At 52.6% G+C, this 12,845-nt stretch overlaps 1 protein-coding gene across 2 annotated transcripts; it reads right to left on the bottom strand.

Moving 5' to 3' along the window:
- Positions 1–1,873: 1,873 nt before the first annotated feature.
- Positions 1,874–6,975, bottom strand: Znf48 (zinc finger protein 48). 2 transcript variants are annotated; one of them, XM_055627683.1, is made up of 2 exons: positions 6,725–6,975; positions 1,874–5,146 (listed from the first exon to the last, which is right to left on the bottom strand). In XM_055627683.1, exon 2 carries the CDS (start codon positions 5,127–5,129, stop codon positions 3,351–3,353), a length of 1,779 nt encoding a protein of 592 aa, XP_055483658.1. In that variant the 5' UTR covers positions 5,130–5,146; positions 6,725–6,975; the 3' UTR covers positions 1,874–3,350. The 2 variants fall into 2 exon arrangements, with proteins under 2 accessions (XP_055483658.1, XP_055483657.1); XM_055627682.1 differs by having other exon boundaries at positions 6,694–6,975.
- Positions 6,976–12,845: the final 5,870 nt, after the last annotated feature.

A 12,845-nucleotide genomic window follows, 5' to 3' on the forward strand; every position in this document is an offset into this window, starting at 1 on the left:
CTTTGTTCCAAAAAGTTGTTTATCACCATCTTGCAGCCCTACCTTTGTTTCAAAAGGTTCTTATGACTAGCTGGAACTATGACTACTGAAGAACTAGCCTGCCTGCATTTTAGGCTTAAAAGCCATCTTACAGTAAAGACAAAGTAAGTTCATTCCTGTTAGTGACTAAACCTCTGTTTCTCAAGGACTAGGCTATGCCCCACCTGTAACCTTAACTACAAATGATTCTGTTTTGCTTGTTCCAGGAACGGCAATCACGCGTTTGTTTCAAAACATGGTTTACAACTATCTTGCAGCCCTCCCTTTGTCTCAAAAGGTTGTGGCCACCTAGGAGTGCCTTGTTAGGACCACCTGGCAGTCATCTTTGTTTCAGGAGGTCCGGATGACCTCATATGCTTATGTTTCTACTGCTCTTTCCCCACCTATTTTGCCTGCCAAATCCATTTGAAAACCTCTGCCCGGAGTTATAAAAACCTTGTCTTCCTCCCGTCTAATACTGCCCTCTTGAACCCTGCCTTAGGGAGAGGCGGCCCATGTAACATGAAAATCTTTGGGATTATCAGGTCTGCCCCCTCCCTCTTTTAAAAAGACTTCAAAATTTTCTGTGTACGAGTGTTTGCTTGCATCTCTGTGTGTGCACCATGAGTATGCCTGGTGTGGCAGAATTCAGAGGACATCAGATCCCCGAAGACGGGCTAGGACTGGTGTGTAAGCTGCTGTGGGTGCTGGAAGAGAAACAGGTCCTCTTCACCCCTGAGCCGTCCGCCCAGCCCAGGAGCTTCAGAGTATGAAGCAACGTCAGGGCTTTCTTTCCCTCTCCCTCTCTTTTTTTAAGATTTATTTTTTATGTATATAATGCTCTATCTGCATGTACACCTGCATGCCAGAAGAGGGCATCAGATCCCAGTACAGATGGTTGGGAGCCACCATGTAGTTGTTGGGACTTGAACTCAGGACCTCTGGAAGCAGACAGTGCTCTTAACCTCTGAGCCATCTCTGCAGCCTGATGACAGGGTTTTCCATGGAGCAGTGACATGGCCCGACAAAAATTCAGTTTACTGGGCTCTGCTTGGATAAAGGAGACAAAGCATCAAAAAAACAAACAAACAAAAACAAACAATAAAACAAAACTTCCAAAAGCCCCTCAAAGGGCTCCTCCATTCAAGGCCAATGGGGTGTCTTACTCACTGAGATGCACAAGTCTCTAAAAAAGCCTGGGGGACATTGCAAAGTTCCAGGGTTTTGGGTATGCAAGCACCTTCATAAAGGTTTGAAACAACTGATTTCTGCAAAAGCCAGTCAGATGGCTAAGATCTTGGGAGAACTTCTCCGACTTCCTGAACAATTGGCCGAGTTACCAGGTCTGGCAGAGACTTGCCAAATAAGCTGAATGGAACTAAAGATTCCTGCCATTGGACAATTAGTTTGTCTCCTTCCTGACTTTTGGCACTTAGAACAAGATACACACCTGCTTCCTGCTCCCAAGGAAGTTTTGGTGCTGGAGAAATATCGGAAATCTTAAAGGCCTCGGGGAACGGGTCTTCCAGTATCCCTTGCTGATGAATTACCACCCAGACTTTCTGAACCTGTACCGGGCAGGTTGGCAACATCCTGCCAGGGCTACTCATCACCAGGCCCCCAGTCACTAGCCCTCCTTCCTTGGCACCTCAGTTTTCTTTTCAAGGGTCTAGGTAGCTAGATTCAGTTGGCACACCTGAAGACTTAATTGTTTTTCTTTGGCTCTGGATCTCACTTGATAGCCCAGCCTGTCCCAGGTCCAAGTGATCCTCCTGCCTCATCCTCCTAAATTCTGGGATTACAGGCATGAGCCATGGCAACCTTCCTCCAATGAAAGCAGCTACGTTTTCTGAGACAATCATTTATTGAATGGACTTAAAGGGATTCCTAAAGAACCATGGCTGAGGAATGTGTGTTGATATCATGTTCTTGTGGAATGTATACAGTTTACCCTTGTTCATTCAAATGCTGATTTCCCTACCCCATTGTCTGGTTTTAATCCAGACATTGCACTGTGATGCTTATTCTAAGCATCACCTGTCTCAAGTTTGTGTAAACATGCCATCATTTGTTCTTTGTATTGTTAATAGAACAACCAGCCACAGTGCTGAGCAATGGAGAGTACAGGGTGGGACATCCTGGTCGGAGGGGAGATGGAAGCGAGTGGGAGGGTAGGAGAGCAGAGATTGGCAGAGGACTTGGAACCATGAGGAGAGATGAACCAGACCTAAGATTTGACTAAAAGCAAATAGGTGAAATCTGAATGGTAGGAAACTACGTGGGCTTGAGGTTGAGGATAAAGTGACTATTACGCAGCACTGTGCTCTAGGTTAATCAAATAAATCCTAGTCTCTATGTGGTGATTTGGGTATACAGCTGATTTAGGAATAACCAGATTAACTAAAGGATAAATCAATAATAAATATTAATATTCAACAATAGATTTGCCTACAACAGTGCCTCTAAACCTACTTCAATCCTTGCTGGGGTTTGTATTTATTCATGTACACACACACATATATATACATACACACTCAAACCTCAGACAAGGGACAATTTATTAGTAAGGAGACAGACACTTAGCTGTGGAGACTTGAAGCTTCTCTGGCCTGCACTGGCCCTGCCCTTGCTCGGCAAGCTGGTCTTTGCAGATGTCCATGATGACCTAGGCTGTTTGTATCCAGACTGGAAGCTCTGAATGCCCCCGCTAGTTCTGCTCTATTTCATCAGTGCCCCAGTGTCAGGGTGGGAAGGGCCCTCAACAGCGCATAGATTCACACCATGTCCAGGGATCCACAAGTAAAGGTGGCTTCCCACCTCTACCATGGCAATACTTCCCCTTCAGGGTGGTCAAGATGCCCCTGCCTTGTTTTAACACCTCAAATTCAAATTATCTGTTTTCCCAGCCTAAAGTTGGCAGGATCCAGGGTTTTTTTGTTTGTTTTTTTGTTACAACATGTACTCCTTGCTGACCTAGAAATCTCTAGGTGGATCAGTCTGGCCACGAATTCGAGAGAATTGCCTGCCTTGGTCTCCTGAGTGCCGGAATTAAAGGCTGCACACACCGTGCACAGTTGAGGGAGGAGTTAAGAAAAGGCAGCAGGGTTTTAGAAGTGAGTCCAGCTCGTCAATTTTAAACTATTGAGTGCCCGCTCTGCGCTAGGCAGGGTTCTAGCAGCTCATACTGGCAAGGTCCCAGCACCTACACCAGACAGTTTCCTGAGCATGACGGTTATGGTCTTTAATCTCTGTTTCTATCTATTCGCGTCCCTCCCACCGTTTCCCAGGTTCCTCTCTGACACCCTGGGCCTCTACCCTCCCTAGACTCCCCATCATTCTATTCCCGCTGGTGACTCCTCCTGGAGGGGCCTTGGCTGGTCATCCGCTACCCCAAAGGGCCGTAAGACCAGATGCCCACGCTGGTGCTTGATACGAGCAGAGCTGTCTGCAAAGCCCTTGCCACACTCGGCACATTTGTATGGCTTCTCCCCGGTATGTGTACGCCTGTGTTTGACTAGATCTGAGCTCCGGGGGAACTCTTTCCCACAGAAGCCACACACGTGAAGCTGGCTGGGTCCAGAGGGCTGTCCCCGCACTCGAGCCTGAGGGACCACGGGTACAGGGCCAGGAGGGTTATGTGGCCGCAGGAGAGTAGATGGTGGCGGCGGTCTGGTGCGCTCGCCCTGGTGGGTTCGGAGGTGCTTGACTCGGGCGGAACTGTCAGCGAAGCCCTTGCCGCACTCGGGACAGAGGTAGGGTTTCTCCCCTGTATGCACTCGATGGTGTTTCACCAGATCGGAGCTCCGTCGGAAGCCTTTGCCACACTCGGGACACTTGTGGGGTTTGTCGCAGGCCAGTGGTGGGGGTGGCTCCCCAGCCTGGGGTCCCCCAGGCTCTGCTTCCAAGCCAGGCAGGCCGAAGGGCCCATCACTGGAATGTGAAGGGCTTCGAGGCGTCACTGAGGGGCTGGTGCCATCAGGGGGTGGTGGTGGGTTGGGAATGAGGAGGACCACGGGGTAGCCTGAGCAACTCAAGTCCTGAGGCTCCTCCACGTGGGTAAGGCGGTGACGAAGAAGGGTGGAGCTGAGGCTGAAGGTCCGGTTACACTCCGGGCAGGCGTGAGGCCTCTGGCCGCTGTGGGTGCGGAGATGCTTCACCCGGGCGGAGCTGTCGGCGAAGCCCTTGCCACACTCGGGGCACAGGTATGGCTTCTCCCCCGTGTGCACCCGCAGGTGCTTCACCAGGTCCGAGCCTCGGGCAAACTCCTTGCCACACACGTCACAGGCGAAGGGTTTGGGTCCCAGATGACTGCGCTGGTGGCTCAGCAGGCTGCAGCTCAGCACGAACCTTTTGCCGCAGTCGGGGCACACGTACGGCTTGTCCTGGGCCTTGGGCCTGCTGGGAGCTGTTGGCGCTGCCTGAGATGGCTGCCGTCGGGGAACCGCGGGCCTGGGGAGCTGCTCCCCTCTGTGTGTTCGCTGGTGCTTGATGCGGGCGGAGCTGTCCCCAAAGCCCTTGCCACACACGCCGCACTTGTAGGGCTTCTCGCCCGTGTGCGTGCGCTGGTGCTTCACCAGGTCGGAGCTCTGCCGGAAGCTCTTGCCGCACTCCCCGCAGATAGTGGGGCGCTCGCCGGCAGGAACCCGGGATCGAGGCATCCTGGGAGGCCCCGGGGCTGCCGGCCGGACCCGATAGGCCTTCTCGCCAGTGTGAGTCCGCTGGTGCTTGATGCGGGCGGAGCTGTCCCCGAAGCCCTTGCCACAGACTCCGCACTTGTAGGGCTTCTCGCCGGTGTGGGTCCGCTGGTGCTTTACCAGGTCGGACATCTGCCTGAAGCTCTTGCCGCACTCGCCACACACCGCGGCTCGGTCATTACTGCCCTGCCCCCAGCGGGGTTCTCCCAGGACCTGGGGGACCGGGTCTCCAGGCTGACGCTTTGCAAGGCCTTCTCTGTGGAGCCACAACTCCTCCTCCCAGCTCTGGAGGTCCTCAGGTTTGAGGGAAGCACTTTCTATTTCGTGGCTGGCGGCTAACTGGTCCTCTTCCTTGAAGTCTGAGCCATCCCTCTCCTCTGGAGTGGGTTCAAACTCATTCCCCGGAGAGGCCTCCATGCTCTCACTCCCTAGACCTGGGAAAAGAAAACAGAATTTACGTCTACCCGTTCGTTGGCTCAACCTCACCTTTCCTTCTGGTGCTGCTGGAGTGGAACCCGCGGCCTCTACCCTTAGTGGTAAACTCCGGTAATTTCCCCAGTAAGACTTCTTGAATGCTCTTCCATCTCCTGAACTGTCTCCCTCTCTGTTGAATTTAGGGAGCACTAATTACCTGTCTCTCAGTGACTCTAAGTGCTACCGTGCTGCAGCTCCAGCTGGGACGGGGGTTTCCAGGACTTGCCCAGGCTGGCCTTGAACCTTCAGTCCTGCCAGGCATGGTGGCACATGCCTCTAATCACAGCGCTGGGGCAGCACGGCTAGGCAGAGCTATTTCAAGGCCAGCCAAGAAGGCTGCACAGTAAGAACCTGTCTCAAAACAAACCCTTTTCTCAGTACCCACCACCTCCTGGCTTACTGTGTTTTAAATCAACAATCACTAAACTAAACAAATCCTATTAATAATATTAGTCTCTTATTTTACACTCGTTGAAACAAAGAGAATTAAAGTAAATTATTTTTCTTTTTTTTTTTCTTCAAAACAAGGTTTCTCTGTGTAGAGAGGTTGTGCTGGAGATCACTGGGTAGACCCAGCTGGCCTCAAACTCACAGAGGTCCGCCTGCCTCTGCCTCCTGAAAGCTTGGATTAAAGGCATGAGCCACCACCACATGAAAGTTAGGAGAGAACAGCCAACTTTCTAGTTCCTGTCCACCCAAGCCTGTGTTACATTATACTGTCTGCTTCTAAAACCTAGTATGTAGTCTTCCTACTGAATCCCTGTCTTTTGTTTTTCCCACCAGTTTTTGAGACTGTCTTACTGTCCAGGCTGGCTTTGAGTTTCCACCCTGGTGGGATTATAGGCCCCTGTCACTAACACACCCCCCCGCAACTTCAACGACCCTGCGTACTTACTTCCCTACAGACAGACAGATACGGGGGTGGTAGGAGGGAAAAGACAGAGTGGCAAGGAGTCTAACTGCGGGTTCGGAACAGCTCTGCTGTCCCAAGAAAGACAAGAGATAAGTAGTCAAGGACAGGCATCCCTCTGCAGCAACGAGAAAAACCATGAAAAGGAATGCGGTTCCGTGGGGGAAAGAGATTAGCCTGAGCTCACAAGGTTTGTCCTTAACGCTAGGTTCACTAAGGCTTTCAACTACTAGAGAGCAGGAGGGCTGGAGGAGGTTGAGAGGGCAGCCAGGACGAGGGCTGGATTTACACCAGGCTGGCTGCAGAACGCACGCTGCTGGGGGAAAGGGTGCGTGCGTGTGTGTGTGTGTGTGTGTGTGTGTGTGTGTGTGTGTGTGTGTGTTGGGGGGGGCACCACAACTGAGCCCGGAGGCCTGCGCAGGGTTGAGGCACGTAAGGATGGGGGAGGGCCGGGGGGAGGAAAGAGCGTGGGGGAGGGTGCCCCTCCCGGCCTGGCACACAGTAGGTGCTCAGAAACGTTGGCTCCTGCCTCTCGGATTTTACTCTCTGGCCCCTTCACCCACGTCCGACTCTCCCGGGCCCCCGGACACCCATTACCTGTGGGCGCAGCGCCGGCCGCCGCCCTCACCTGTGCGGACGCCTCTCAGCCGCTCCCAGTCCGCTGCGCCGCGGAGCTCGGCGCCCCGGGGCGGTGTCGCGCGCGGCACGGTGGGCCGGCGACCCGGGCGAGGCTCCGGCGATCCCCCGGCCCCGAACGCCCGCCGTCCGGCTCCCAGGGGCGCAACAGGGACCCGGCGGCCAGCGGCGGGGATGCGAGCTCCGCGCCGCGCCGCGCCGCGCCGGGAGGGGGCTCGACCCACGTCCCAGGCGCCGCGGGGCGGGACGGGAAGCGGAAGCGCGGGCCTCGGCGAGCCGCTCTAGGACCCGGAGGAGCCGGGGGCTCCGCGGCGGCGGCGGCGGGGACCCCTTCCAGCGGGGCCCCGCGGCGCGCCTCCTCGCCCTGTCCGGATGGCGCGCCGGCGCCCGGCTGGCCGCGTGGGACGACCGGAAAAGAGCCCGGGGACGGAGTGGGAGAGACCGAGGCAGACAAAGGACTACAAAGACCCGGCGGGCGGGGCGGGACGACGGGGGGGGGGGCAAAGCCCAGCTTGGGGTGGGGGCTGGGCTGGGGGCGCCCAGGCCGAGCCCTAGCCCGCCAAGTCCTAGCCTAAGGGCCACGAGTCTGGACGCCAGAGACGATGCGCAGAGACCGAGTACCGGAGACAAAGAGATTGAGAAACAGATAAGGGAGGCGTCAGTGGGTGCGAGCAGAGTCAGGGGCCCCTCAGAGGCGGGGGGCCTGCAGAGGAACAGGCGGGAGTCGGAACAAAGGACGGCAGGCGGAGACAGAGGTGGAGAAACAAAGAAAGGCAGCCAGCTCCGGCACGCACAGGGAGGGATTGAAGACTTAGACCCTGCCTCCATCTTGCTGGGGCCGTTGGCCGGGGGACCCAGGCCCTGGAAGCCTAACCCCAGCATTTTGTGTCGTAGGCAGGCTTTCCTTGGTAGCGGTGCGTACGCAGCGGCCTTCGGTGCTGCCGCAGGAGAAGAGAGGGCTCACGGGGTCTGTATCAGTTCCCATGCTCTAGCATCCTACGGTTAAAGCAGAAGTTGGAGATGAAGTTCAGGCACGCCTCGTCTGCGCCTCGCGCGCTACCAGTTTTAAAAGAGAAGCATCCAGATCATTAGGCACAGAGACTCGGGGCCAGTGAGGCTCCCTGGGAAAGGTGGTTGTTACCGAGCTTGACACCCCGAGTTCTATGCAGGGAACGCATGTGGTTGGAGAGTGCAGGTTGGCCCTGACCTCCACGCGCACTCGCGCAATCCGCCCCCGGCCCGTTACTCCAAATTTTAAGAATAACTTAAAACAAAACAAAAAAAACCTAAAAATGGATGGTTCCTGCTAATCCCAAAGACAGGAGGAGAAAGACCACCGACCCAAATCATCATGGCCAAGGAAATCAAAGAAAGCTCTGTAAATTCACGTACACTGGCTGCCTGCTCCTAAGGTGTGTTCAAAAGGTCAGCCTTAGACTGGAGAAGATTTTTAATAGTTCAGGGGCGGGGGGGTGGGGGGGTTTCCAAGTGGAGGATTTGGCAGGCAAATAGGCGGGGTTACAGCCGAACAGAAGGATGTGGTCATAATAGAACAGTTATAACAAGGTAGTCATAACAACAGGTGGGTATTAACAGCCTTTTGAAACAAAGGTAGGGTTGCAAGATGGTCATAACGATATTTTGGAACAAAGACATGGTTGCTATTTTCTGGAACAGGGCGATATAGTACCATTTATAGTTAAGGTTACAGGTAGGGCGTATGTTAGGAACTACCCACACTCCAGAACCCAGCCTGCCTTCAGAGACCCAGTGCCAGCAGCCACATCATCACAGCCACTGTATTCTTTATAAAGCCATTGTTAGGCCCAGCATGAGCCTAAATATAAGAAGGTGTGAAGAGAACCCAGGAGACTAGCCATCCATCACTGCAAAATCGCAAGAGGTGTATTCTTACCATTGTGCAATGGGGTCACCCCTGCTGGTCAGCTAGGAGTGGCACCGGGAGACCTTAGGTTTTTAAAAGGCAAAAGGCGGGAATCTCCTGGGGTTGCTATCTTGGCGATTCGGGATTGGATGAGGTGTTTAACTTTTAAAATAATTGGTTGGTTCTGGGCACCCTTAGGTCCCGTCAGCTGTGCCGTAAATATCTGCTCTCCAAGTCAGTTTGGAATTTCCTGCTATATGACATATAGCCATAGTTAAAGGTGGGAGAGTGACTAATTCATCCCGTGTCTGTTCTGAGGAGTGGGGGTTTCAGGCTTTGGATCAAAGGTCAGGAGCTATGCAGGGGAAGGATTGGGGTCATTTGGCCCGGTTTCCAAACAAAGCTCATCTCACCGGCACCAGCCGGTCATTTACTCTCCATTTAGCAGGGATCTCTGCTTGTTCTCTTCCTTATCTCTGCCCTCACAGATGGCTGATGTCAGGAACTTTTACATTCCTCGGCTCTCTGGAGAAGTTATAAGGCAATTAAAAGAAACATAGGTTACAAAGTTAGTCTGATTCTTTCACCGCGTCATCAGTCCCCCCCCCCCCCACTCAGAATTGGCTGTTTGTGCCCCACCCAGTACATCTCTTGCTTGTGATCTCTGCACATTCTGCCTTGACTCACCAAGGTAAACTTTCACCACAAGGATACCTTAGTGTCCTCTGGGGGTCAAAGCCACACTGGGACCCTCCCCACAGCTCCACTCACGACGGAGTCACCTCTGGCCCACAATGCTTGGCCCTCCATCTACCACTGGTCATTGGTGAATGATCCCTCTAGGTCAGCATAAATGTTTCTCTGCGTCTCTGGTGTTCTTGGAGGTGGAAGAGCCCACCCTGCTCCAGACCCTTTCCCTTCAAGTTAGGCTTCATTTTTTAGCTCAGCTTCCACATTTTGGCTTTCCTCGAAAACCCTGGTACTAGTGTCCTCAGCCTTTTCAATGAGGTGATGACCCATTGAACAGCTTCTGTCTTCCAGATCCGTGCCCCCTTCATCTTTGGACACTGGACGTCAGGTCTAGGACCTTGAATACTGGCACACCCCCTGGTTTCCCTTCCAGATGCCTATTGGAGGGCGTCCAACCCCTCACCTGGCACCTGACCTGAAGCTCTCCAAGTTTATTCACTTTTGCAATCAAATTTGGCCTCAATATCCCTTTATCAATCCAGATGCTGCCAACTAATAGCATCCTGTGAAAGAATCAGACTAACTTTGTAACCTATGTTTCTTTTATTGCCTTATAACTTATATTTGCAAGTTTTAGGCCCATGTTAATTAAAGCCTCTTAGTGCTTCTCCAGAGAGCCGAGGAATGTAAAAGTTCCTGACATTAGCCATCTGTGAGGGCAGAGATAAGAGAACAAGCAGAGATCTCTACTAAATGGAGAGAAATCACCGGCTGGCGCCGGTGAGATGGGCTTTGTTTGGAAATTGGGCCAAATGGCCCCAATCCTTCTCCTGACCTTTGATCCAAAGCCTGTAACCCCCACTCCTCAGAACAGACATGGGATGAGTTAATCACCCTCCCACATTTAACTGTGGATGGCAGGAAATTCCAAACTGACTTGAAGATCAGATATTTATGACAGGGCTGACTGGACCTAAGGGTGCCCAGAACTAACCAATTATTTTAAAAGTTAAACACCTCATCCAATCCTAAATTGCCAAGAAGGCAACGCCAGGAGATTCCTGCCTTGTGTCTTTTAAAAACCTAAGGTCTTTGTCTCCCGGTGCCACTCCTAGCTGACCAGCAGGAGTGACCCCATTGCGCAATGGTCAAGAGGAACCTCTTGCGTTTTTACATCAATGGATGATTAGTTTCCTGAGTTCTCTTCATACCTTCTTATATTTAGGCTCTTGCTGGGCCTAACACCTGGAACCCAGTATTACTCAGGACCTATTCAAATACTGCAAGCAGTTGAGGGGAACAGAAAGGAGATTCTTATTCCATTTCATGCTGTGTAAATGCCCTGTCTCTAAATTACAGTGGATGGGTCTGTAAGTGTGTGGCAAAGGGCGACTTAGCAGGAGCTGGAGAAAGCAAAAGGGTAGGTGAGCTGAGCCGCAGCATGCACACAGCTCCCTCACTAGCTCTGTGCCTCCCTGCTGCCCCCTGCATCCTTCTTTGAACCGAGTGTCTGATCTGATTCTCCTACCCTGTGTATGGCTCATTTGTTTCTGATGGTTCCTGCCCCCACAGAATCTGATTCCAGATCCTAGAGTCCTGTTCTTCAGTGGCCGCCTCCCTCCGCCTGCTGTGCCCTGTACACAGGCACCTCTCTCTGGCTCCCCCAGCCTGCTACGCCCCTGGCCTGCTACACCAACGTGGACATCTCCCCTTTCGCTCCCCCTGGGAGCTACCTGCTCTGTCTTTCTTCATACCTTCCTGGGCCTATACTTGGTGCAGATTTCCTCGCCTCCTGTCGGGAGCTGCCTGCTAAGTCCTGCAGCCTCTCTGCACCCTCATGGCTTCTGTGCTGTTGGAACCCTCCCCGGGATGGAGTTCCTGCACATCTCTCCATGTTCCGTACCCGCTCTTCTTATCTGTGCCAGAACTGTCTCTCTGGATCCCGGAGCCTGCTCTGCCCTTGGGACACCCACCACGCGGGCAGCGAGGCCCTGGCCTGCTGCGCCATCTGGGTCTTTCCAAAGCAACTGGCTCCCCTTTCCCCTGAACTCTCTGGGCTGTCTTTTGCTCCAGTCCTGTAGTCCCGCAGCTCCAGCTCTCAGCTCCGTCTTAGAGCCTATAGGAACACCCTCCCAACCCCCTGTCCTCCACTCCACCCACACAAAGAATCCCTGTCTCAAAAAAGAAAAGAAAGGCTCCCAGGTAGACTGGCTTTCAGACTCCACTCTTCATTTAAAAGACTTTATTATGTATGTGTTCTGTTACATGTATGCTGCACGCCAGAAGGGGGCACCAGATTTCACTATAGATGGTTGTGAGCCACCATGTGGTTGCTGGGAATTGAACTGAGGACCTCTGGAAGGGCAGCCAGTGCTCTTAACCTCTGAGCCATCTCTCCAGCTGCCCAGACTCTGTTCTTATACCAGTGCTCGAGACCTCCAGTCCTTTGGCATTTAGCTTGGTTCTGAGGCCAGGCCATTGAGCTATGCTACTGGCATCCAGCATGTCCAAAGGCCTGTCTTGGATCTTTTTGACCATCACGAAACCTAAGCCAATTTGGTTGAATCCCCAAACTATAACGACAGATTTGGAATTGGGTGTGATCAAGGTTTAAAAAATAGATTTCAAAATGTTGCCTTAGGACCGCGGTAACGGTTCCGTGGGTAAAGTGCCAGCTGTTCAGACATTAAGAGCTGAGTTCAGGTCCCCAGCAACCATGTTAAACTCAGAGGTAGCTTATCTGTAGGAAGAGACAGGCAGCTGGCAGATGCTAGGGGTCCACTGACCAGCCAGCCCAATCAAAAAAGCAATCTCCTGGTTCAGTGAGAGACCCTGCCTCAAAAAAAGGAAGGTAAAAATGACTGAGGAAGGGGCTGGAGAGATGGCTCAGCATTCTTCCACGTGGCTGTAACTCCGGTTCCAGAGGATCCAACACCCTTACCCAGACATATACATGCAGGCAAAACACCAATGCATGGTTTACAAAAAAGATACTGAGGAAGACATCCCATGGTTAATCTGTGGCTTCTGCATGTGCCTGGACAGGTGAGTGCACACAAACACATAGACACATATCACCAGGAACCTTTGTCTTTCATTCAGCCCAAAGCATTCGGTAGGAAATGCAGACAATACAGCGAAAAGAAAAACTTCACCTAAGAGTGCATTACCATGGGCCTCAAGACAAACCAGCAAGTCAAGGTACTAGCCAAGTCAAACAACCTGGATTTGATTCCCAGGACCCCCACACGGTGGCAGCAGAGAGCTGACTGGCAAGTTGTCCCCTGACTGCCCTACCTGTAAGGTGTGCATACACCCCCACAGTAAATAAAATAAAAATAAATAAATAAGCTGGGCAGTAGTGGTGCCTGCCTTCAGTCTCAGCGCTTGGGAGGCAGAGCAGGTGGATCTCTGAGTTGGAGGGAGTTCTAGGACAGTCAGGGCTACACAAACCCTGTCTTGAAAAGCCAATATAATTAAGTAAATAAACAAATGTTTAAAAGAAACAAGGAAGTCATGATTGTTCTCTCCTTTGATC

Source organism: Psammomys obesus, unplaced genomic scaffold (genome assembly GCF_907164565.1).
Source record: "Psammomys obesus unplaced genomic scaffold, mPsaObe1.curated_primary_1811, whole genome shotgun sequence".
Taxonomy (NCBI): Eukaryota; Metazoa; Chordata; class Mammalia; order Rodentia; family Muridae; genus Psammomys; species Psammomys obesus.

What these genes read in the sequence shown, in the direction of transcription:
- Znf48 (XM_055627683.1), bottom strand. Translation starts at nt 5,129, where the DNA reads ATGGAGGCCTCTCCGGGGAATGAGTTTGAACCCACTCCAGAGGAGAGG.